The 24,185-nt window shown below is 45.1% G+C and overlaps 2 protein-coding genes across 4 annotated transcripts in view; one reads left to right on the forward strand and one right to left on the reverse strand.

The window, feature by feature from the left end:
- Positions 1 to 6,260, reverse strand: part of LOC119437159 (deoxynucleotidyltransferase terminal-interacting protein 2) — a 43,972-nt gene extending 37,712 nt beyond the window's left edge. Inside the window, exons 1-3 of the mRNA XM_037704231.2 lie at positions 6,053 to 6,260; positions 5,825 to 5,933; positions 4,480 to 4,606 (exon numbers count right to left, since the gene is read on the reverse strand). Coding sequence (XP_037560159.1) covers positions 4,480 to 4,606; positions 5,825 to 5,933; positions 6,053 to 6,143 — 327 coding nt within the window. The 5' untranslated portion in view covers positions 6,144 to 6,260. The remainder of the gene's footprint in view (positions 1 to 4,479; positions 4,607 to 5,824; positions 5,934 to 6,052) is intronic.
- Positions 6,261 to 6,474: 214 nt separating this feature from the next.
- LOC119437160 (protein CutA homolog) overlaps positions 6,475 to 24,185 on the forward strand; it is a 55,742-nt gene continuing 38,031 nt past the window's right edge. Inside the window, exons 1-4 of one of the 3 annotated variants that reach the window (XM_037704232.2) lie at positions 6,476 to 6,709; positions 8,711 to 8,877; positions 13,053 to 13,112; positions 17,143 to 17,188. In XM_037704232.2, the coding sequence (XP_037560160.1) occupies positions 6,635 to 6,709; positions 8,711 to 8,877; positions 13,053 to 13,112; positions 17,143 to 17,188 (348 nt within the window). In that variant the 5' untranslated portion in view covers positions 6,476 to 6,634. Of the gene's footprint in view, positions 6,710 to 6,736; positions 6,932 to 8,710; positions 8,878 to 13,052; positions 13,113 to 17,142; positions 17,189 to 24,185 lie in introns of those variants that run through there. The other 2 variants (XM_037704233.2, XM_049660328.1) reach the window with 2 other exon arrangements.

Here is a 24,185-nt window from a genome sequence, read left to right on the forward strand (position 1 = left end):
ACATTGCGTGCCCGTTAGAATTGAGTACGACCCTAAATCTGCGTTACCATATAGCCGTCGGCATTTCAAAATGGCTGCCTTGCACGCGCTTCGAGCCTAGCTACCGTAGCTTCCTCCATGTGCTGCAGTACATGTGCTTAGGCAATAGTCTACCGTCTATCTTCACGTTCTCTGTGTCTGCTCTATCACCATGAAGTACCGGGTTCATCATGATGCCGCATTTAAAAGGTAAGTGATCATGTGTGCAGAGAGGGACGGAAATCGGGCCGCATCACGGGCCTTTCCGAAACTTGCGTTCAGGACTGGCGCAAACAGAACGAGAGGATTTTAGCCAGCAAAGCAATGCGGAACACAGTTACAGTGGAGCGAAGCAGGGCGTAATCTGCGACGATCCACTTCGGCGATATGATCGCCTTGGCCCTATCTTGAAAGCAATCTGTGACGGGGAAAGACCACCGCGCGCCGTGTTTTCGCCGCTTATAGGTCACGTTGAAGCTAGAGGCCTGATAGCACGAAGGTCAATTTGCTCGCCGCCCTTTGTCAGTCGAGCGTTTTGACAGTTCGTTTCCACGGTCAACGAGCGAGATGTGTTCATGTTTGCTTGTACACGCGTGACACCGTGCTGGTTAATTTATTTAGTAAGCGAATACGGAACCTAGAGCACAGTGACAGCGACGGCAGAAATGCGCCTGGAGTGTCCAGGACATTATGGCAATAAAATAGTTGTTTTGGTTATAGTGCAGTACCGCTTATAGTGTGGATATTCGCGATTCCGGCGACTAACATTATAAGCGGTCTACACTGTATGTCACGACAAGATAAAGTAGCACAAGCATGCAATTATGCACTACAGTGTACGGAGCCGGTAGTGCCTCTTATTACACCTGCATGAAAGTGCCAGTGGATTTGTGCCAGAGCTACATGACAGAGCTCGCACAAAAAGAAGATTCCGTAAACGTTAAGGGATTATGTGCTATGCAAGGCGCTGCTGAGCACGAGGTCGCAGGATCGAATCCCGGCCGTGGCGGCCGCATTTCGATGGAGGTGAAATGAAAAAATGCCCGTGTGCGTGCGTTGTAGTGCACGTTAAAGAACCCCAGGTGGTCAAAATTAATCCGGAGCCCTTCACTACAGCATGCCTCATAATCAAAACTGGTTTTGGCACGTAAAACCCCAGAAAGAAAAAGAAGATGCTATTTTTTTGTATTTATTAGCTGGGGGAGTGTCATATAGTGAAGAAATTAATCCCTTACCATGTGGTGTATCATATACGATCCACATATAACTGCTTCAAACTTAATAAAAGTACAATAAAAAAAGGAAAGTAATACATATTTACCAGGAATCTGTGGCATGTCTAGCAATGAAATACACAGCGACCTTAACTCTGTAAAAAACTTCTGTGTTACTTTCTTCCTGAAGAATGCATGGCAGCAGCTTGTTACACACCATGCAAGTAGTTCGTAAAGAAACAGGTTATTCTGACAATTTTTACACATAAAACCAGTACCCCAAAAATACCCAGGTGTTTGCTTGCTACTTATCAGCCCACTGTAATGTTTTGAACAAGAAAGACATTCGGGTTGTTCTGCGAGGCAAGCATTAATTGCTGTATCATATATGACACAGCATGCAGTTATGGGTTATCTTGTGGAAGGGAGCAGATATTTGTTTCCCCGTGAGAAAACAAATTTGGTTGCAAAAACATAGTCATTTTACAGCTTATACTGTTTCTTAGCACCATTATTGTAATAAATGTTTAATAAAACTGAAAATGCTAGTGGTGTTATGATTAAAATAATATGGGCCGCAATCCAAGAGCTAATGAGAACAGCAGTTTTCAGGCTAGCGGTCTCCTAATGACTGCGCAATGCACAAAGTAAGTATTCTAAAGGTTCCCACCTAGATATTGGGGCTGCCAATTGTCAATCTAGGATGACGTCACCAAATTTGAAGAAAACCCATAGTAGATTGAACTGCGAGAAATATGCTCCCTTTCTTATAGCACAGTTTAAACATTTATCGTGATAGCATATAGGGACACGCAAGACAAATTTCCGCCATCGTCGTGATTTTCAGTATAAAATTCAAGTGTGATAAGATAAGAGAGGCAGGTAGGCATGTAGCCCAGACGTTGCGCATGGTGCGGCTGAGTGGGGCCGCCCACGCCCTATCTTGGAGGTAGTAATCTGCAGCGGGCACAAACCGTACGCGAGCCAAGATGGCTGGTGGCTTCGTGTGCTCTGTCTTTTCGTGTGCCTAGTGTCGGAAGTCACATAATCTCAAGTTTCGGAGACACGTTGAAGCTAGAGGCAGCAAGAAGCATTTGCTCACAGCTGCTGCAGCTTTTCATCATGCCAGCATTGTGACAGCAAGTGTCCGCGGTCGTCGAGCGAGATCTGTTCATGTATGCCGGTGCGCGTGACACCATGCTCGTGAATTTATTGATAAGCGAATGATTATAACATTATATCCGGCCAATAAAACTACGACCCTTGCTTCGTATAGTTGTCTAATAATTTGCTATTACAATCAATGCTTCGCCTTTCGGCCAGAACTGCAACATTTTTTAAATACTAGCTCAGATATTTTTGCAGGTTTTCTGCTACCCCGATAACTTTCTGTATGATCACCAAATATGCCCATAAATGCGTGGTGTATCATATATGATACGTGTCAGCCTTTGCTCGTAAAATTGCAATTACCATATTTATTTGAATATAAGGTGAGGTTGTTTCCCAGAATTATTTGCGTTGAAGTCACCCTCCGCCTTATATGCGAGGCTGATAGATTCAGTTACTAGTATTTCAATATGGTGGCTGCAGCGCCAGATTTCCGGCAACCATGATTTTTGCATGTATAATCCCCATCAATTATTCAAAAAGTTCAACAGTAAAAGCAGTGAGCAGTTTGAGAATTTCACTTAGAGTGTGGCTTCATGGCAGTGAGTGCTCACTGTCGTGAAGCCACACTACATAAGGCGAAATTTGCTCTGCGTGAAGTCACACCTCCAAAGCGAAATTCTCATATAAACCCCACCGATTATACCGGAGGCTTCGATTATTACGTGTTCCGGGCAATCCCCGCTGAGTCTGAATAATCGGTCGGCTATTCCAGATCACTTTATATTCGTTTGCATACTTAAGGTCCCCCAAATACAACTTTGGCTTTAATTGTGACCGCCTTATATCGAATAATTATGGTATGCATTTTTAAAAAGAAAACTGAGGTTTGTTTGGGCATCTCTGGCCTAAACAAAGGCCTGTATAATTTTTTTCACAAGAAAAAAAAGATTCATGCAGCATGGGTCAAGAGGTAGTGTGGCACACAAGTGAGCAAGAGCATGAAGAAAGGTAGTAATTAAGGTGACGTTCATCATAATGCATGTTTGTGCCATTCCCACTGTGAACTGCCAGATACAGCATATTAATGATACACTTCGAGAATGAAGAGTGCCACAATTATCATCGCTAAAGTGGAGCGAAGGCTTCTAATTCCAAAAATAGCTACAATCCACCTCACAAGATGGCAATGAATACTGCTCTGAAACACAATTGCTTTAAGATAAAATAAAAAAATTATGGGGTTTTACGTGCCAAAACCATGATCTGATTATGAGGCACGCCGTAGTGGGGGACTCCGGAAATTTGGACCCCCTGGGATTCTTAGATTTTTAAAGTGCACCTAAATCTAAGTACACGGGTGTTTTCGCATTTTTCCCCCATCGAAATGTGGCCGCCGTGGCCGGGATTCGATCCCGAGACCTCTTGCTCAGCAGCCCAACACCATAGCCACCGAGCAACCACGGCGGTTTTAAGATCATTCCTAATGAACTTTTTAAGGAGCATGTGCACTATTCCTTTGCAACACAAGGTTTAATAATCAGTGTTCCTTACATTTGACCATAACCAAATATTCTGAGAAACTAAATATTACATTCTCTAATAATTCGAGTAGGGTGCATTCCAATTCATATTCAAGAAAGCTTAAAACCTTCCGTTTTCTTGTGGGCTTCACATTCCAAGAGTTTCTATGCACAGAGCTTACATATGTTTACTGCAATAAGCCCACTGTACAGTGCTTAAAGCTGTTAACAGCATCATGCTCGTGCATTGTTAACAATATTTAGCTCCATATGCCGTGTTTAGCAGGGGCAGCACCAGGATTTTTCTTTTGGTGGCAAGAAAACAGATAAGAAGTCACTCCTTGCCCCCCCCCTTATATTTAGAACTGCCCTGCTTGTTAGGGCTGCTGATCAGAGTCCGAAGGCAGGGCCGAGGCTCAGCTTAAGGTCTTTGAATCAGCACATGGAGATCTAAACTCTTAAGAACAACTTGCTTGTGCATTATTGTTTGCTGTCCACAGTTCAGGTGTATGCAAATGATGCAATTAGGCAAGTAATATGGCACATACAGTACACCATGCCACCTTAGTATACTTTTAAGGGCAACTAGAAAGTACTAAGTGCACAATACTCACACTGTCAGCAGATGACTCAAGCATTAGTTCCCTGACTTTCTGAGCCGACTTAGATGCAGCATCACGAGCTGCCACGTATGTGTCAGCAAGGTTGATGCCTGGGTTGAGCTCAGATGCCAGCTTGACCCTGCGGCATTCCCAGTAACAAATAAAAGCAAGCGGCGAATACATGTAACATGGTAGGAAATTAGTTGCAAGTTGAACATGAAAGACATCTAGTACACTCTCAACTGAATTCACATGATTGACAACTGCATAAGTATTTTCCACCTCCAAATTAAATAGGGTCAAATTTTCTGGTATTAACTCCCCCATGCACAACAGAAAAACAGAAGAAATACTGCCAGCTGCTATTATTTTTATAATACAGTACTCAGTCACTGTGCTGAGGTTTAACAAGGCCGACACACCAGTTTAGTTTGCTTTAAGGTAACCGTGCACCTAATAAGCCAAACAAGCTTTTCATCTTCCATGCACGTTATCGGCACATAGGAACAAGTTACGCAGAGTAGATTTCTCGTTGACATTACCTTATTCTCCTCGCACGGGCGCGGTACGTCGGGCACTTTCTCGCGCCTGCGGCGCTCGTGCCGAGTTATTCATGCTAGATTATACCTTCCTCGCGCCTTACGGCGCTCTACCTTCAAAATATTATCACTGATTTTGCCGGGGAAGCAGTAGGGGCCGTAGTGGAGACCGGGCCTGCTCTCCTGGAGCAGTATATTCGCTCGTACCAGGCTTTTCGTATGCTGCTCTCCATGACTTTTCAAAACATTTGAACTCAAAGGGGACCATTAAAAAAATGCTTTTGAAAAGTCACGGAGAGCAGCATACCAAAAGCCCTGCACGATCGAAGATCGCAGTGGAGACCGGGCCAGGAGAGCAGGCCCGGTCTCCACTACGGCCCCCTACTGCTTCACAGGGAAAATAAGTGATGTCATTTTGAAGGTAGAGCGCCGTAAGGCGCAAGGTATAATCCGGCATGACTAACTTAGCACGAGCGCCGCAGCCGCGAGAAAGTCTGCCCGACGTACCGCGCCCGTGCGAGAATTAGGCAACGCCAAGGAGGAATCTGCCGTTATGCTGAACACATGAAGAGTAAAGGGTCTACAAAAGGAGTATACATACAAACTATGTAGGAACGGACCGGTTGGATTAAATACTGCATGCACGTGCTACTGTTTCAGAGCATTCAGACCGCAACTTAACTGTTATCCTCAAATAGAAGCAATCGAGATGTGCTGTTTCGTCAATCAAACTTTATCAAGGACAATGACTGGCTGCTCATTGATAATAAGAGATACTTTGATAGGTGCAACAGCCTAGATCAAAGAAGGGCACACACTTCTGTCTTGTTTTGTGTGGTGCTTCTTCCGCCTCCGGCTCGACCCGTGGTTTGCTGTCAATGAAAAACGTGATCCTACGAGGCTCGCCATCATCGTCATCGGAGTCGTCTGCGAAAACGTCAAACCACACGTTCTTCTTACAGCGGGGCTAACGCACAGCCAGAGTAAAATGCACATGATCAAGCGCTTGCCACGCAGCACAAACATGACACCTGACAACGGCTTACCTGACCCGGATTTGGACAGCGTTAGGCCGTCAAACTTCTGAAGATATTTTGACTGCAGGGACGAGGGTACGCTGCCTTCGGTTTTTGGCATTTCGGAAACACGGTACGCTGATGCAAGCGACAAAAAACACTGGTTAATCTTATACCATCACACTAACGGCACCCGAAAAGTTCAGTGAAGGTAGTGGAGGCTGCCATATTGATTGGTCTTGACCTTGTCTTGACCGTGGTCTTGACTACTACGGAAGCTCCACAACAATAAAAATATATCATGCCTTTACTTTACTTTAAGAAAAAAGTTTATTTTTACTTTATTAACAAGATGCTTATAGGGTTGCGTATGTTTTTACTTTTAAATAAACATTATTTTTTGTTGAATTTTTGTTTAAGGGATATCATCATCAGGTATATAAGGCGGCGTACTTTTTGATCAACGTTGCTTTTTGATTACGTTTGTCAATCGTATTGTTGGTATTGTTTTGTTACTTTTTATCGTTGATGGGCAGCTGTGTAAAACCTGTATACTCTGTGCTGGACCGTTTATGACACCATAGTGCATTTTCTAGCTCACGTTTTCAGTAGATGCCAGTTCCTGTGCCAAAGTTCGCAGCGCTGAAACGATCTCCGTTTACTTGGACGTCGGTCGGCGTTTTCGCGGTGGGTATCTGTTTTCAAGTCGTGCATGACGAGAGAGGGTGCATGGAGCCACGCGATTTCTAGCTTATCAGGGAATAGCGAGAACGAGTTTCCGTGGCGTTGTAAATACGAGAAGCGCTGCTTGGTTGAAAGGCGTCAGAGAAGAAAACGTTTTGATACAGCTCTTTGGCATATTCTCTGTAGATCACGTTTGCCTACATTATGTTTCTGCCCATCTCGCAGGTATGTGCGCTTCATTGGCGTTGCTTTCTGGTAGTACGTTATCATTTCGTCGTTAGTTCAAATTGACCGCGCAGGCATCGCGCAGTATTTACGTAGTTGTTTTAACTGTCATTTATGTAAATTTGCAAATAATACCAAGAACCCTTATGTTTCTAATTCATTGAAAGCCTTTGATTCATTGGTAAAACTAAAAGCGCGAATATTAGACAAAGCTGAGCAGGGGAATGCCAAGAGCAAAATATAATAGAACAGGAAAACCGAAAGGAAGACAAAAAGTGTCGAAGTTAAGGTGCTCGACTTACGTTTGTAAGTCCAACGCCCTACCTAAACAAGAAAACCGTGAGGAAGGCAAATACTACGTTGAAGGTAAGATGCTGGACTAAGTCCAGCATCCTAACTTCATCCTCTCGGTTTTTCCGTGCCCTATTCTGTTCGCTGCCATCACCCTGCTCAGAACCACGTATCAACTCGCCGAGCAAGCAGTAGCGCACCCAGGATCTCTGCCAGGGGGGGGGGGGGGGGGGGGGGGGGGTGTTGACAGTTCACCAATACCATCTAAACAGCACTAATTTCGATTTCTTCACTGGAAATTGTCAAAAAATGGGCTTTTTGCGAGTGTGCAGATGATTGCGTGTCTTACATCTTAGTTGCAGTATTCAAATGCGTAAGGAAAGAAAAGGGGTTAAACAAAAGGGGGGGTTAAGTCGGCCTCAGGGGGGGGTTACAACCCCCGAATCCCCCCCCCGTCGGTGCGCCACTGCGAGCAAGCTACCCTGATGAACTTGGATAAAGAGACTGAGCCAAACATTACACAACTCTTAGTTTTGGATTTTTCGCTCTTAGTTTTTCTTCTGTTTTGCATTCGCAACAAGATGCTTCTTGCAGATGCTTGCCTCCTGTTTGATGGCTTCAAAAAGGAACGCGGCAAAAGAGTGAAAAAATAAAGAGTGCTGTAGTGCTGCCTCTGCCTGTGTTTTTTGTGCTTTTAGCATTGCAGTACCAACAAAACCAAACATCCACTCAATTGATTTTGTTGATCACTTGAACCTATGGATATATAAGTAAGGCTTTATTGTTTTATTGAAAGCACCTCTACATAAAGTGGACCACAGTCCTCTGTCGGTCCCTTTGAGGTGGACTTTGGTATTGTGTTTGTCTCACTTGTGCTCACTGATATGCCCTGGTGATGCTTCCTGCATGTGAAATTTTATCTCAACTGAACTTGGTACATTCTCTTTCATCACTAATTGTATCCTGGATGACCATGACTTTTTGTGGTATTGGTGCAAACTGGCAGAAAACGTACAACTTGGGCTTGAAAGGGAAAAACGTTTAGGGCATTTAAGGGCTCACTGCTCACTCCATCAAGTTTGTTTTGTTTTGTGTATTTGCAATAGAAATGAGTAGAACTAAAGTTGAGCTGTAGCTGAATATTTGTTTTAAAAAGCTTAAAACAGCTTTGCTATCTGTATGGGTACTATAGATAGTTTGCATTGATGTCATTGTGGCCACCAGCATAGAGTACTAGCACGTTGAAAAGCTGCATAACCAAGAAATGTGACAGCACATCTTGCGCTGAGCTAAAATTCATAAGTGTGATAATGCGGGGAAAAACTGGCACCATCGAAAAGCAACACAATGCAGTATGCATGATAATATGGTGCAGTTATGTCATTGTGACTGCCATGTTTGGGTACTAGCTTAGTTATAAGGCTGCATCCGTGGCATGATGTGAAAACTATCTAAAATGTGATTCAACTGTGTTTGCATATTCTGCAGGTCATCTTTGTTGCGCTGTTAATGCACCAAGGCCTACTATCCTTTATTGCTCGCCGAGCCCTTGCATCAATGGCAGGAGCCAGTGCCACAGGAAACTTCTCCTCTGGTACCTTTTCCGTTTCCTATGTCACGGCACCCAACCAGGATGTTGCTAAGAAGCTGGCCACGTGAGGATCTCGTCCTTGTTAACTTCCTCTTTTATGTACTGGAACCATTCAAGGTTCCACAGTTGCTCCCAAGATGATGTAAAGCATGAGAATTACACTAAAGAACAATATTAAGTTAATTGTAAATAAAAAAATCCAAGGAAACCTAAGCACTTCTTATGAGTTGGGAATACGAAAGCATTAATGATCACTTGAACACTGCTGAGCAGCGCTTCAAGTTCTGAACTCCTCGCGGTCAAGCGAGCGCGTTGAGATGCTTGACACTTTTTGATTTGGCCTTACCGAGGCGAGAGCTTGCACGGACAGGGAACGTGCGGATAACACAAGCAACCAGAGAACAGCATTTGTACTTGTCGTTGCGGTGCCATATCTGCTCCGTCAAGGCGCGCTAATGACCTGACGTTGCGGCGATGCCCTCTTCCCTCGCGCAACACCTGGCACACTACCACTGCAGCAAGTGTTCCGATTCGCACGTCGTGCTCCGTCGAGGCATGCTCGTGATGTGGCATCGCAGCCAATGGGAATTTAGTTGCTGTTTCGCTGCTACAGACACTGCTGGCTTTTTCGCTGAATGGGCCATTTGATGCTTTCGCATAAAAAAATGTGAATCATCTTGAAATGTCAGCAGGAAAAGAACGGACAACAGAGAAGAACACAGTGCTCCCCATGTCCGCATCTTGGTTGTTCCTCTCCTCTTTGCACTGAAATTTCAAGGTGAATGAAGACCAACTAGCCCGGCTTTCAGTTCTTCTGTTAGTATGAGTGGATGTTTAGTGAGACAAAGGACACAAGAATGAAAGACGCATGGCAACACCGTTATGATCTTTCCACTCAAGCTCTTCCTGACTTAATTTCAAAAAGCTCAGCTCAGTGTTTATTAAGTGTTCACCAATAACTAAGGATGGTTGTTGCATTTGAAGGTAAGCACATATTTGTCAGTTTATTCTGCACAAAAATAGGCCAGTTACACAAAAATGCCAGAAAATTAGTAATGTCTCATTGATGTCATGAGAACCACAATAGCCATGGAAGTTCAGGAATCAAGTTCAACCCTTGTTTTTTTTTTTTTTTTTAATCCACTAGCAGTGAACCCTTTTCTTCACCTAGTGGTCTACTAGTGTAAATTGATGTAGCAATTCTCTTTACTATCCCTTTCGGAGGGAGATTTGTATTGATAAATAACTTTTCTTAATCTGTTATAGTTGTAATCTATTATAGTGGTAATCTTCTGGATGCAAAATTATGCATATACATACAGGTGGATATACGCTAATTACATTTCTACCACTGCTCTTTGACAGTTTAAGCCAAATCCACTAACGACAATTTCTGATTGCTTAGCCTTTGTGAGTGGCTTGTTGATATCGCAAAACAGCTTTCATGATCAGGACCTGAGCGTCCTACTCTACACTGCTCGAGATGAATATGACAGCTGTGAGCACAATATTCACATCTCACCTTATTCATCTGTACATATCGTCATCATGATCTGTACATATCATCATCATGACCACGAGCCGCGACTTCTTTGTTGTCATGGCACGGAATCTTTGTGAATAACAAAGAAATTCCTCGGAAGTGGTGGAGGTGCCAACAAAATTGACAATCTGCTGAAGCACACTTTAAAGTGGGCTTGTTGGGGCATAGAAGCCATCCTTCATTGACACAGCTACATAGTCTAGGTATTTCAAGCTTTTGTCTATATATATATATATATATATATATTTAATCTTTGAAAAAATCACTACCTACTTTGTACAGTGTAATGTGGAGTGCACAATAAAATTTTTGTTTTTGTGGGCACATTATAATGTTTCTGAAGCTGGGCTATATGGGGACCACTCTATGAGGTGGACATTAAAAAAATTTCAGAACCAATGATCTGTAGCACCAAGCGTGCAAAGACGATGTAATAAAGCTGCAAGAACTGTGATTTCTTGCATTAGTGCTTGCTATTCTCTTTGTCAGATATTCCTTGTAAGTAGAGATGGGCAAAACGGCTCACTTCAGTAAGCGGCTCGGAGCGGCTCAGCTCACTGAAATGAACCGGTTCACTTGAACGGCTCACCGGTTCACTTAAACGTGTAACCTGTGTTATGCATGTTCTATAGTTATCTGGCTTTGAAAAAACGATATATGCATAATTTCATAACTGTGTTGGTATTTTTGCTATGTTTAGAGAATATTTTTACATATATTAAAAGCGTGAATTTTTAGTTGTAATGAAACTTTGTTTTCTGATATTGGGGATAAAATGCTTATGATACTGTAAACAGGCAGAATGCGACATACTTTTTCAGAAAAAAAAAGCAACTTCATCGTTGTTTCAGAAGCCTGTCTGTTCTTGTGGTACTTTAAAATCAACTTTTGTCAAAATAAGAACAAAAATGATTCTACATTATGTTTCAACTTTATTCATTTGTTCACATACGTACGTTCACTATAATATGAGTAAGCTGTAACGCCATGCAAAATGAATGTAGAAATCATTTATTTAAGTACAATACAAAAATCATACGAAAGATCCACAAAACTGCCGCACGTACCTTTCGTGTTTTTTTTCTCTTGAGTGCATGTGTGATACCGGCAATCATGCCATCATGCGCCAGGACAAGAAAAAAAAAGAGAAATGAAGTTCTATTACAAGACAACAGATCATTGAACTTGTTTTAATGACGTGCTAATGATACACGCTCAGACAATGCACTGAAGTGGATATCATGGGCGACATTTTCATGACAACACTAGCGTAAATGAAGACCAGGACGTAAACAGTTCATTCACCTGTTGTCTTTAAAGACTCGGAAGACCATGTTTGAAGTGTTATTGGACCAGCACACGATATGCGATCGGTGAGAGTCGTGAGACATCGTTCGAACAGCAGCAGGCAACGAACGGTACCATCCTTTGCCAATTAAGGCTTCTTTACTTCTCCCCTCGGTGGCATTGGGTGCCACACCATAGGACGCACAAAAAACCAAAGGGACTGCTGCACACACCACACACTGCGAGTGAGTACCAGTAGTGCGAGTCTGCCCACACCGGCCAACATTTGTCGGTCAGAAATCGAAACCTCAAAACCCAGCAGAAGACCCAGCTCTAACGTAACGGTTTGGCACGGCTCATTCAAGGAGAGAGAACCGGCTTCTTCACTCCGAAAAAACCGCCGCTCACTTACTGAACCGCGGCTCCCTCGCTCTTCAACAGAGCGGCTCAAAAGATCCGGCTCGTTCCTGAGCGCTCTTTGGGAACGGTTCCTCATGCTCACTGAATGAGAGAGCCGGCTTCTTCTCTCCGAAAGAACCGCCGCTCACTGCGCTCAGGAGCGAGCCGGATCTTTCGCGCCGCTCTTTTGAAGAGCGAGGGAGCTGTGGCGCTCAGGAGCGAGCCGGATCTTTTGAGCCGCTCTTTTGAAGAGCGGCATGGCTCCCTCGCTCTTTTGAAGAGCGAGGGAGCCATGGTTCAGTAAGTGAGCAGCGGTTTTTCGTTCTTCGCCGAAGGCGAGGGGGTGAAGGCGATTCTTGCGAGGAAGGGCGGGAGGGGAGTTGCTTTCTCATACCGCTAATAGATGGTGCGGAAGTCGCACCCAGCAGAAGACCCGGCTCTGACGGAACGCATCGCACGGCTCCCTGAACGCGAGAGAACCGGCTCCCTTTCTCCAAAAGAACCGCCGCTAATTTTTACTGAACCACGGCTCGCTCGCTCTTTAAAGAGAGCCACTCACAAGATCCGGCTCGCTGAGCGACCCATCTCTGCTTGTAAGGCATTGCAATAGACCATTTTGATAATTGTAAAGCTAGCTTTCCTTCGACGCACTGTGCTCAAATAATGGTGGCATAGTCATTTTTGTAAACAGCGTGTGCAAGCGCAGTTTGCTTGTAATATGACGGAAAATGTAGACATGACTCTCGTGATGAAACAGTGTGCAAGAGGCAAACCCCAGCATGTGCCATTGTCTTCATTTGAACCATGACCGGTGTCGCCATTAGTTGGGCAAATGTGCAGTGCAGAGAAGTGCACTTTCAAATTATGAAAAGGGTCTATTCCTGCAGGAATCATCGAACTACAACGGTTCTTGAGTAAAGGTGGAAATTTACTTTACCAATTTACTGGCCAAGTGTAGTTCCACACAACTAAACGAGTCACTAATTTTGAAACTCTTTCGGATGTTCCAGTGGTCTGGTCGAAAAGAAGCTAGCAGCGTGTGTCAACATAGTTCCTGGCGTTGTCTCTGTGTAAGTGTCTGGATTCTCCGTGTTTTTTACTCTACGGTAACTGCAGGTTGAAGGAAGAGCCTGTTTTTATATGTAAAGGAAGCTATGAAGAAGGCCCTGAGCAGCCTGTAGAAAAGTGCAGGGCAGATTGGTGGGAGTAGCCACTGATCTCCACTATAATTTGCTGGATGCCGCATCGCCGCTCACCGCGGCGGGCGCAAGTGAAGTCACCGGAAGTTAGGAGACGCCCGGCGGCTTGTCCCGGAAGGAGGTGTCTGCTGCCTTTACCAGTGCGCGTTTTAAGGGGATCAAGCTGCGTTAGAATGGTTTTTTTTTTTTTCGTTCTTTTTTGCGCAATAATAGTTATTCTTTTTTTTCTCTCAGGAACATGCCTTTTTGCCAGTCCGAGCCTGTATTCTTGTAATTTTATTTACTTAAAACAATAATATTGATGACCAGCGTTCGAGTGTCCATCATTCACAATAGCGACGCGATCGGCGCGGGATTCCAGCTTTGGAAAACAGCTGCATAGAATTACGTGAAACATGGCATCACATCAGGAACTTTCGATTGCAGTAGGGATGTCTCAGGATCGATCGCGATTGGGCTCGCGCAAAACGGCCAACCACATTCGAGAAATTCGTTCCCGATCACGCTTGAACGCGATCGAATATGCTCGGCTACTTATGCGCCAGCAAGGAAACATTTTCCATATTGGATATGTGCTCTAAATTCCGCTTTGCTGTTTTCAGACGGAGTTTATGTATGCTCGTGATTGATATAGCCAGTTTACAGTGCATGGTGTTAATAACTCCTCACTGATGTCCTTCCTTTAACACATAGCAAAAACGGAGTGGTGAATAACAAAAAGTTTGGTGAAGAAAACTCATGCGCATTTATTTCAAATCATATGTTAACCCTATTAACGGTGCAAGGATATAGTACAAAGGATGCAGGCTAATGCACAAAACATCTTGTTTACTATTAAAAAAAAAAGCCGGCAGATCCCACGCCATGTGGGAACCGATGTTATGCGAAGCAGTGTGCGGGGAGCCTACAACGTTAACGAAACTACCATAAGAGCACCAAGACGTAGGCGGCTCTTTCATGACCTACATGACACGCATGTCATGAGTCCTCGGGAGTCCCTTTAGCTACACCTAAGAGACCTTAAGGCGAAAGCCATAGTCATGCTCATGACTATGACTTCGGCCATCAAGCTTTAGCCTTTTCCTTCACTTAGTACCACATCCGAACCCATTCCGTTGGTTTTTGAGTGTTGATTTTTTTTTCGCTGAGTCATCGTCATTTTTGCTGAGCCATGCTCATGGCTGACTTCTACCAGCACCCCTTAGTGTTTCCTTCACTTAGTACCCACGTCCGAACCCGTTTCAGTGGTTTTTGAGTGTTATTCTTTTCGCTGGTGTCATGACCTACATGACACGCATGTCATGACATTTGTGTCATGACCTATCACTTATGTTCGTCATACACTCCTGTCCTACTATGCCGATTTTGGTACCGACCAAGTTAACGAAACGACCATGAGGGCACCAAGACGTAGGCGGCTGTTTCATGACCTACATGACACGCATGCCATGACATATCATTTATGTTTGTCATATAATCTTGTCATAGTATGCAAACTTTGGTACATACCAAGTTAACGAAACGACCATGAGAGCACAAAGACGTATGCAGCTAGATAGACAGATAGATAGATACTGTCAAAGTAGCAAATGTTCACCAAGGAATGCTTCGCATTAAAAAAAAAAAATTCTGGAATCTTTCTTTGTGCACACACTTCAGCAATGCTGATGACTACTGGTTGTGAAAAAGAATGTTAAAATGAATTGAATATCGTAGGGACAGCATCAGGTCATAGCCGCGTTCGTGCTCGCGTGCAGGTCGAAGCACGACTCCGCGAAGTGGTCGCTACAAAGGCTGCTTCCCGGTGATGGCCTCCACTTGTCTCGCCTTAAGTTTGCAACCCATCGACTGCAAAAATCTCTCTGAGACCACGGGAACCTCTGCATAAAATGAACCAACTTGTAGTGCCTGTGGTTTGCAGTGTTGGGATGCTCGCCGAAATGCCAGCGGTACAGCCTTGGTTTTACGCAACGCACAATGCAAATTACACTGATTTGAAAAATGCTTACGCGTGAAACATTTTTCCAAAAGACTTCTCCGGCCTGCGTGTGCAATTCACGGCACAACAAGCAGGCATTTTTGGGCAGAAAAAGAAAACACGTCGAGCGCATGCGAGCTGCAAAGCGATGCGAAGCCGCAAACGGCCGACTTCCGGGACAAGGCCTATCACTTCCGGTAGCTTCAGTTGCGCGCGCTCGAAGCGCCATCCAGCCCCCTATAGTACAGATCAGTGGGAGTAGCACAGTTAGTCTCGTCGCATTGTTTCAAAACCTAGAAAGCCTAATCAGTGTAATGTAAAAATTCCTTTTGGTTGATTCTGTTCCTCATGACTGGCTGATTGCGGCGATAATGATAACTGAATAGAATTCTTGCGTTATCGGAGCCCTTATTTGGGCATTATGTGTGGGCTACTGTGTATTCTGGAGGGAGGTGTGTCAGCTTGTCCTGAAATTTCTCAGTTGTGCTGAATTTACGAGTGAGTGTTGGTGCTTTGCAGTGTTGCGTGATGCACGAGTCAGGAGAAGCAGGCAGCTTTGACGGCACACAACCTGCTGACCCGTGTTCTGTTTTGTTCACTTTAATTGGTTCTTGCTTGCTTCGTTATTGTGTATTCACTGTCCCGCTTACTGCTGTTTACATTTTTTTAGATCATGTTACAGCATTAAAACAGAAACACAGTACTGAAGGAGATGCCAAAGTTAAAAAACTCTCAGGGTGGCCTCCTTCACGAGACCTAGTTTTTCACTTAATTCTTTATTAGTGTTTTGCTAGTACTTTCGGTACGAAGCCACCTGGGTGGAAAAATTGACTGCAAGCATTTTCTAGGCTAAGTCTGCCTCAATCACCTTAGTGCCAGATCAAGTACATGGAAGAATAGGTAGTCTGTCCAATGTAATAGTCATGATTAGGGGCAATGTGACTAGGGGCAAAGAAGCGGGAAACAGTAGGCACAAGCTTTGTACATAATTTCATTGGTGGAAGAGCACATCATTGGCACAACTGTAGAGCTGAGTGGGCAACTAAAGGTTCTTAGTTTCTCACACTCAGAACAGTGTGCGCTCCTCACTTAGTAGTTGAGTCTTGTTATAGCAAACATGGTAAACTTTCTTAACTTTTAAAGTTAAAAAGTTGACATGCATGGCAACATTAAAAAAAATTTACCATGCATGTCAACCAACTAGCCCCACTTGGAGCTCTACTTCGTTATAACAAAGTCGCATTGAACATGAAGATACCTTTATTGTATCCAATAGTCGATATAAGCATATTTATATTCCTTGCATGCTAATATCGGCGCGAAATTTTAGATTTACCCTGTTTTATGCAACCATTTGTTGTACCGAGGCTTGACTACATATGAAGAGTACATATATATATATATATATATATATATATATATATAGTAGTAACTGGATTTTTCAATGGGCCAAGCGTATTCAGGAAAATCAGAAGCACAACTTCGCGGTTATCTTAAGTGTATTATTTACCCAACAGTTTCGGTCGGTGGACCGGCCTTTTTTAAGGGAAAAAGGTCGGTCCACCGACCGAAACTGTTGGGTAAATAATAAACCTAAGATAACCGCGAAGTTGTGCTTCTGATTTTCTTGTATATATATATATATATATATATATATATATGCCTCATTGGCTCTGCAGAAAAGTTCAGCTGGTGAAATTTCTTTATAAAATCCATTTTCTCACATAAAAAGAAAGTGCAGCATGTGCAAATGACTCATTACATTGCATGTGCTAAGCCTAACAATCTAAAAGGAATGACATTTGCATCATTGGTAGGAGTTTCCACTGAAACATATTCAGCCTTTTGTTACGAACAATGTATCAGTTCTAAACAATGTATCAGCTTCAGTTCATGACTGAGTTGCTGCTCTCTCTTTTGCAGATATGAATGGAAAAATGAAATTCAGACTGACTCTGAAGTTCTCATGGTAAAATACTGTTTTCTTTATAGCTTTATAAATATAGAGAACAGCCACTGATGATACAGCTTTGAGGTACAGCATTAGTATTTTAGTGTTACAAAAGTACTGAAAGTTGGGCGAGTTGGTATCTATTCATCTTGTAACTGCAGCGCGCACACGAGAAACGAGGACAAAAAGGTGAAAGTGACAGACAGGCGCTGACTCGCAACTCAGTTTATTTTGGAGGGAAATTACACACATATATATAAACCCAGTCTGACTAAAGTGAGCATGTGCAAGAGCATGCGGAAAAAATTCCTCGTCTAAGAAAAAAACTCTCGTCTAAGAGAGCATCAAAATTCACTTGACAAAGATAACCACTTACACCTAGCAAATCATTGCAAAAGCTGTCATTGTAAACCTGTCTATTCAGATACCATGATTTTGTTTACTCATAGAGATAAACTAACACTCGAAATAACTGAGGCATTCCATATCAAAAAGCGTGCTGATATGTGCGTAAGTGAACCATCTATAACCCTAACTAACAAAGAATTTGCCTTTCTGAGCACCACCTGATGTTAATATAAGTAAAAGTTCTGTGTTTACATTTTTTTCATAATGTTTTTATTTTTTCTGCATGCTCTTGCACATGCTCACTTTAGTCAGACTGGGTTTATATATATGTGTGTAATTTCCCTCCAAAATGAACTGAGTTGCGAGTCAGCGCCTGTCTGTCACTTTCACCTTTTTGTCCTCGTTTCTCGTGTGCGCGCTGCAGTTACAACATTTTAGTGTTAGTCCATTAGCCTAACTCAATGTTTTTCATATTGTGGGTTGTGACCAGTGCTGCAATTTTAGCAATTTTTTTCACTAGATTTAGCAACTTTCTTGTCTGTTTAGGGGCAATGTTTTCAATTTAGCGACTGGTGACATTTCTTAGCGATGTGACAGAACAGTTAGCGACGTTTTAGTGACTTCAAAGTTAGAAAAGTTGCTTAAAAAGGAGCCTTCTAGAACTCACTTTATTACAGCGAAGCTGTTAAGGGCTCACTCTTCGATGGTCGCGTCTGGCAATAGAAAAAACTCACATTGGCCGTATGCTGTATGTGCGAGTGAAAGCGCGCGAGGGCGAGGGATGCGCGCTTTCAGCAAACGCGACTTCTCAGTGGAAGGGAAGCGGTAGGTGAGGAGGGCATCAAGGCACCCTGGACTGTGCGTGTGCGTCCCCGCTCTCCCACTGCGGCGCATGCGCACAGCCCAACGCCCACAACTGTTGTCGACGGCAGGGGCGTTTTGCCCGGGTTCGCACCGAACGCGCGTGGCGTTGGTGACGTGTTTATGAAGAACCTGCCAACCTTTGCCGTACGCCCTATGGCAGTGTACCGTAGCGACCATAAGGCCATGGTCCCTGTGGTCACTAAATAAATGAAAACCACTGCATAATATATATTTCTCATTCTTTAATAGTTCAAATAACCAATTATACCATCACATCTTAAGTCATAATTGGAAATACACAATTCCCACCATAGTACAGCTTCGCTGGTCTTGCATCTCCACCCCAGTGGAAGGGCTGACAGTTCTTTATTCAAAAGCTACATGTGAGCAGGCAAAATGGGATGTATGATGCAAAGCTCCATGAATATGATGAAGCAATAGTGGCCTTCACATGAATAACAGTGTGCTCACAAAATGCATGTATTTATTTTATCTAAATTCATTTTATTGTTTACAAAACCGATTTAAATGGGTCTTAACACTAGAGTTCTGCAGCCTTCAGTAAATACATTTAATCGGTGGACATATTTCAATGGACATATTTCAATAGTCATATTTCAATGAAGATATTTCAAATCTTGAAATACCAGGAGCTATGGGGGCGGGAGCATTGTAATACATTGTATTCTGTTTTCACACATATAACCTGCCCACTGCATTATTGCCCGCACTCCTACTTAAAGCCTGGAATACATAGAGCAACCTGTCAGCATCCAAGCAATGAACTTTGTCTGGAGGTGAATGCCTGTCGTTACAAAAATTGACGCTGGCTGCCAGTATGGCCTAGTCAGATACATTTGCTAGGCAAATGCCGCTGCCACCGGAAGTGCCCATCACACGGTGGAGAACAGCCAGTTCGCATGCTGAATTACTCCTACTGTCATGCCTTTGTATCCCGTTTGTGTTCTTGCAATGGCGGACAGGTTGCAGGATGACAGGAACATAAATTTATTAGCCATTGTAAATTATTTGGGTATTATGAAACAAAAATAATGTGATAAACCACTACTTTGTCCATTGCATAGATACTAAAATGCTTTCACTCTGTCTAGTGACACTGATAGCAACGTGACAAATGCACAGCCGTACTCGCCTTTTTTCCGCTCCATGTAACGTGAGTCAGTGAACATTCTGCGATGCGCCTCCGCTTCTTTTTCTGACACACAATGCTCGTCGTGAAAGTTCGCTGCATGTACTCTAGGGCCCTCACAAAAGGCAGAAAAAACCTGCGAATATAACCGGCATAAATAACCGTATAGTACAACAATGTTCAGACTTTCTTAAAAGCAAGCAGGCACAATTGCTGGCACAAAGCAAGGCTCTAGGAACAATACTGTGTACAATGTGTACCCACCGTGATGTCTCAGTGGATGCGGATTTAATTCCCGACTACGGCGGCCACATTCCGATGAGGACCGAATGCAAAAGTGCTTGTGTATGGTGCTTTAGGTGCACAACCTCGGGTTGTTAGAATTAATCCAGAGCGTACCACTATGGTGGGCCTCAAATCTTACTCTGCAGTTTTGGGACATTAAACCACACATTTTAATTTTAGTTATTCAGTCCTTACTGTTTTCATTGCTGCTCTGTTGAAGCATGGCAATGTGGAGTGTATTTACGTGTGAGTGAAGTGCATTGCTCTAAAGCTGCACTTGAAAGAAAAATTCGCAACTAACCAGCATCCTGACTTTGCAGGTTTTAAAATTTTTGATGCAGGTTATGTGTGTGTAAACACCGTGGTTTGTGTGGGTTTCTGGGGTAGCAGAGTTTGGTTAGGATACACACAATGCCATTTGACCAGTGGTTCTACTGGGCAGCCATATAGCAGAAAGAATGGCGCAGCCATATAGCAGAAAGAATGGCGAAAAGCCAGTGGTAGCTTGTGTGGCCGTATTATCGGCATACGTTACGAACGGCAAAACAGTGTCCCAGTTACTGTGGTCCGAGGCAACGTACATAGTCAACATGTCACCGAGTGTGCGGTTGAACCTCTCTGTCAAGCTGTTCGTTTGCAGATGGTAGGCGGTAGACTTGCGGTGAACGATGCTGCATGCAGCGAGATGGGCTTGTATTACTTCGGACAGGAACACACGCCCCCGGTCGCTGAGCAGTTCGCGTGGTGCTCCATGTTGAAGAACGAAGTTCCGCAAGATGAAGAAGGCAACTTCGCACGCAGAGGCCGCCGGGAGTGCGGCAGTCTCGGCGTAGCGCGTCAAGTGGTCGACACCTACAATTATCTATCGGTTACCCGAGGAACTGCAGGGAAGTAGCCCATATAAGTCTATGCTGACGCGATCAAATGGCCGGGCTGGGCAGGGGAGCGGCTGTAACTCGCCAGGAGGGCGCTGTGGAATTTTACGCCGTTGGCACGCCGTGCAAGCGCGTACGTACTGGCGCATGAAGTGATACATGCCGTGCCAGTAGAAACGCTGCCTCAGCCGTGTGTACGTTTTCAGAACGCCAGCGTGACCATTATGAGGAGCGGCATGAAAATAAGCGCATATGTCAGTACGCATGTGTCGTGGTATCACAAGCAGCCATTTGCGACCATCAGGCAAATAATTTCTGCGGTAAAGGACGTTGTCGCGGACAGAAAAGTGAGCGGCTTGGCGACGAAGTGTTCGAGAAGAGGGTGTGACGGAGGGATCGTTGAGGAAATTCAGCATAGTTGAAAGCAGGGGATCCTTACGCTGCTCGGCCGGCATATCAGCGACGTTGATGGTCGACATGCATGCGAAGGGCATTGACACTGAAGCCACTTCGGAAGGTATCGGCGATCGGGAAAGCGCATCGGCGTCAGAGTGCTTTCTGCCCGATCGGTAGACAGCGCGGATGTCATATTCTTGTAAGCGAAGTGCCCAGTGGCCAAGGCGACCTGACGGATCTTTCAACGAGGACAGCCAGCAAAGGGCATGGTAGTCGGTAACAATGTCAAAAGGGCAACCATATAGGTACGGACGAAATTTGACGAGAGCCGAAATAATGACCAAGCACTCCTTTTCTGTCACAGAGTAGTTGGCTTCTGCCTTCGTTAAAGTGCGGCTCGCATATGCGACGACATACTCGTCGTAGCCGTCTTTCAATTGCGCTAGGACTGCACCAAGTCCGACGCCACTGGCGTCCGTGTGTAGCTCTGTGGGCGCTGTGGGATCGTAGTGTTGAAGAATCGGAGAAGTAAGTAGACGACGTAGTTGCTTGAAGGCTTCGTCACATGAAGTTGACCACGCGGAGATGCTGCTGCTATCAGTAAGCAAATTGGTCAGTGGTGCGATGATAGTGTCAAAATTGCGCACAAAATGCCGAAAGTAAGAGCAGAGCCCTATAAAGCTGCGGAGTGCCTTAAGAGTAGTGGGCATCGGAAACTCTGCAACCACGCGAAGCTTGGCGGGGTCAGGAAGCACACCGTCCTTCGAAACAACGTGTCCCACTATTGTTAACTTGCGGGCAGCAAAACGGCACTTTTTGATGTTGAGTTGGAGGCCGGCAGAGGTGAGGCATGTCAGGATCTCACGCAAGCAAACGAGGTGCATCGGGAAATTGGGTGAAAACACGAAAATATCATCGAGGTAACATAGACATGTTTTCCACTTGTAGTTACGAAGGATGGTGTCCATCATGCGCTTGAATGTAGCGGGCGTGTTGCAGAGCCCGAATGGCATTACGGTAAATTCGTACAAGCCGTCAGGCCTGACGAAAGCGGTCTTCTCACAGTTGTCTTCAGCCATCGGCACTTGCCAATAGTCGGAGCGAAGATCCAAAGATGAGAAGTACTCCGCACCTTGTAGGGAGTCGAGGGCGTCATCTATCCGAGGCAGCAGATAGACATCTTAACGAGTTATCTTATTGAGCCGACGGTAATCCACACAGAAGCGTATTGAGCCGTCCTTCTTGTATACTAATACTACAGGAGACGCCCAAGGACTGTGGGAAGGCCGAATGACGCCACGATGCAGCATATCGTCGACTTGCTCGGTAATTATCTGTCGCTCGGCTGCCGACACGCGGTATGGTCGCTGGCGTAATGGTGGATGGGAACCAGTGTGGACGCTGTGAGTGACGGTCGCTGTACGTCCCAGGGATGGTTGGTCGCAATCAAACGACGAGCGAAAATTTTGAAGAAGCGCGAGGACTTGCTGGCGGTGCGGAGGTGGCAGATCGGCGTCCAAGGCAGATTCAAGAACGTCTGACGACGACGACGGCAACAATGATGATGATGATGCGCGCAGCAAGGGAGAAGTGAGGGCGTCGAGCTCATAACAGGCCGTGTCGTCGTAAGTATCGAGAATGTGAAGCGGGTCAAGGGGCTGAACACGACCGAGTGATTCTCCACGCAGTAAGGTCACAGGGGATTGAAATGGGTTACACACAAGCATAGTGGATAATCCAGATACAGTGTCGAGGACAGCAAACGGGAGAGGTAGAGCCTTGCGACGTAGAAAAATAGGCGACGGTGTAAAAAGCACCGTAGCGTCTCGCGCGGCGGAGCAAGATACGGGCACAAGAACCGACATTTCAGGTGGTATGTCCGTATTGGAGACAACGGTGAGCTTGGCGGCTTTACTTGCAGAAGGGTCAGGCAGCGGGGCATCGAAAAGCGCGAAAAGTGCCACTTCGGCCCGAGCACAGTCGATGATGGCACGATGGCGACACAAGAAGTCCCAGCCGAGAATGATGTCATGTAAACATGGAGGCAGCACGAAAAATTCAACAACATAAACAACGCCAGCAATGAGCACTCTTGCGGTACATTGAGCAAGCGGTGCTATATACTGCGCACTCGCGGTGCGCAGTAGCAAACCAGATAACGGCGTGGTCACCTTGTGGAGCTTACGACAAAGCTTTTCGTCCATAACATAAACTCCAGCCCCAGTATCAATAAGCGTAATTGTGGCTGTTACTTCAACCAAAACGTCCAGTAAATTGCGTGGTGACTGTGCAGGCCTTGTACAAGTTGGAAAGCTACCAGTTCGTGCCTGCAGAACTGCAGCAACTAGTTTCCCTCACTAGGTGACTGGCGACGACGTAAGGGAGAAAGCGAGCGATGACGCGGTGACGGAGAACGATGGTTGCCGAAAGGGCGTCGGAGGAGACAGCGAATACTGTGGGTCGGGATGCATGGAATGCCCGGTAGCATCGTGGGAATAGCCATACCCAGGCATTGCGACAGCAGGGTTAGTAGGTGGCATGCGACGATGGCAGAAGCGTGCGACATGGCCGGCGAAACTGCAAGCGAAACATATGGGTCGGTTGTCGCGTGTGTGCCAAGGGTTCTGAACTTGGCTTCGAGGCGGAATAGGAGGCGACACGGGAGTTGGCACTGGTTGGGGTCGCACTGTCGCAGGAAATGCGAATGTCGGCGGCGCAGGTCGCACTGCGACTGCGGCATAGGTCAGAGTTGCTGCCATGGGAGGACAGAGTTGAGCCAGAGGTAACAAGTCGGCAAGTTCCTCGCGAATGGCTCTCCTAATGGGAGCAGCCAGAGATGTGTCAGGCTGTAAGGGTCGATCGCTGAGAGGCAGCATAGACAGTGTGCGCCACCTCCTCACGAATAAAATCCTTAATCTGAACGGAGAGTGAGGATTCTGGCGAGGAGTTGGAGGGAAGCGTGAGGCCTGAGAAAGAGTGGCCGGGTGCAACAGTGCTGTGCGCAAGGACCCTTTGTCGACGCAGCTCATCGAAGTTCTGGCAAAGGGTTGGGACCTCTGTGACAGATAAGGGGTTTCGTGCGAGAAGCATTTGAAAT

The sequence above is a fragment of the Dermacentor silvarum genome, chromosome 1 (genome assembly GCF_013339745.2).
Source record: "Dermacentor silvarum isolate Dsil-2018 chromosome 1, BIME_Dsil_1.4, whole genome shotgun sequence".
NCBI classification, from domain to species: Eukaryota; Metazoa; Arthropoda; class Arachnida; order Ixodida; family Ixodidae; genus Dermacentor; species Dermacentor silvarum.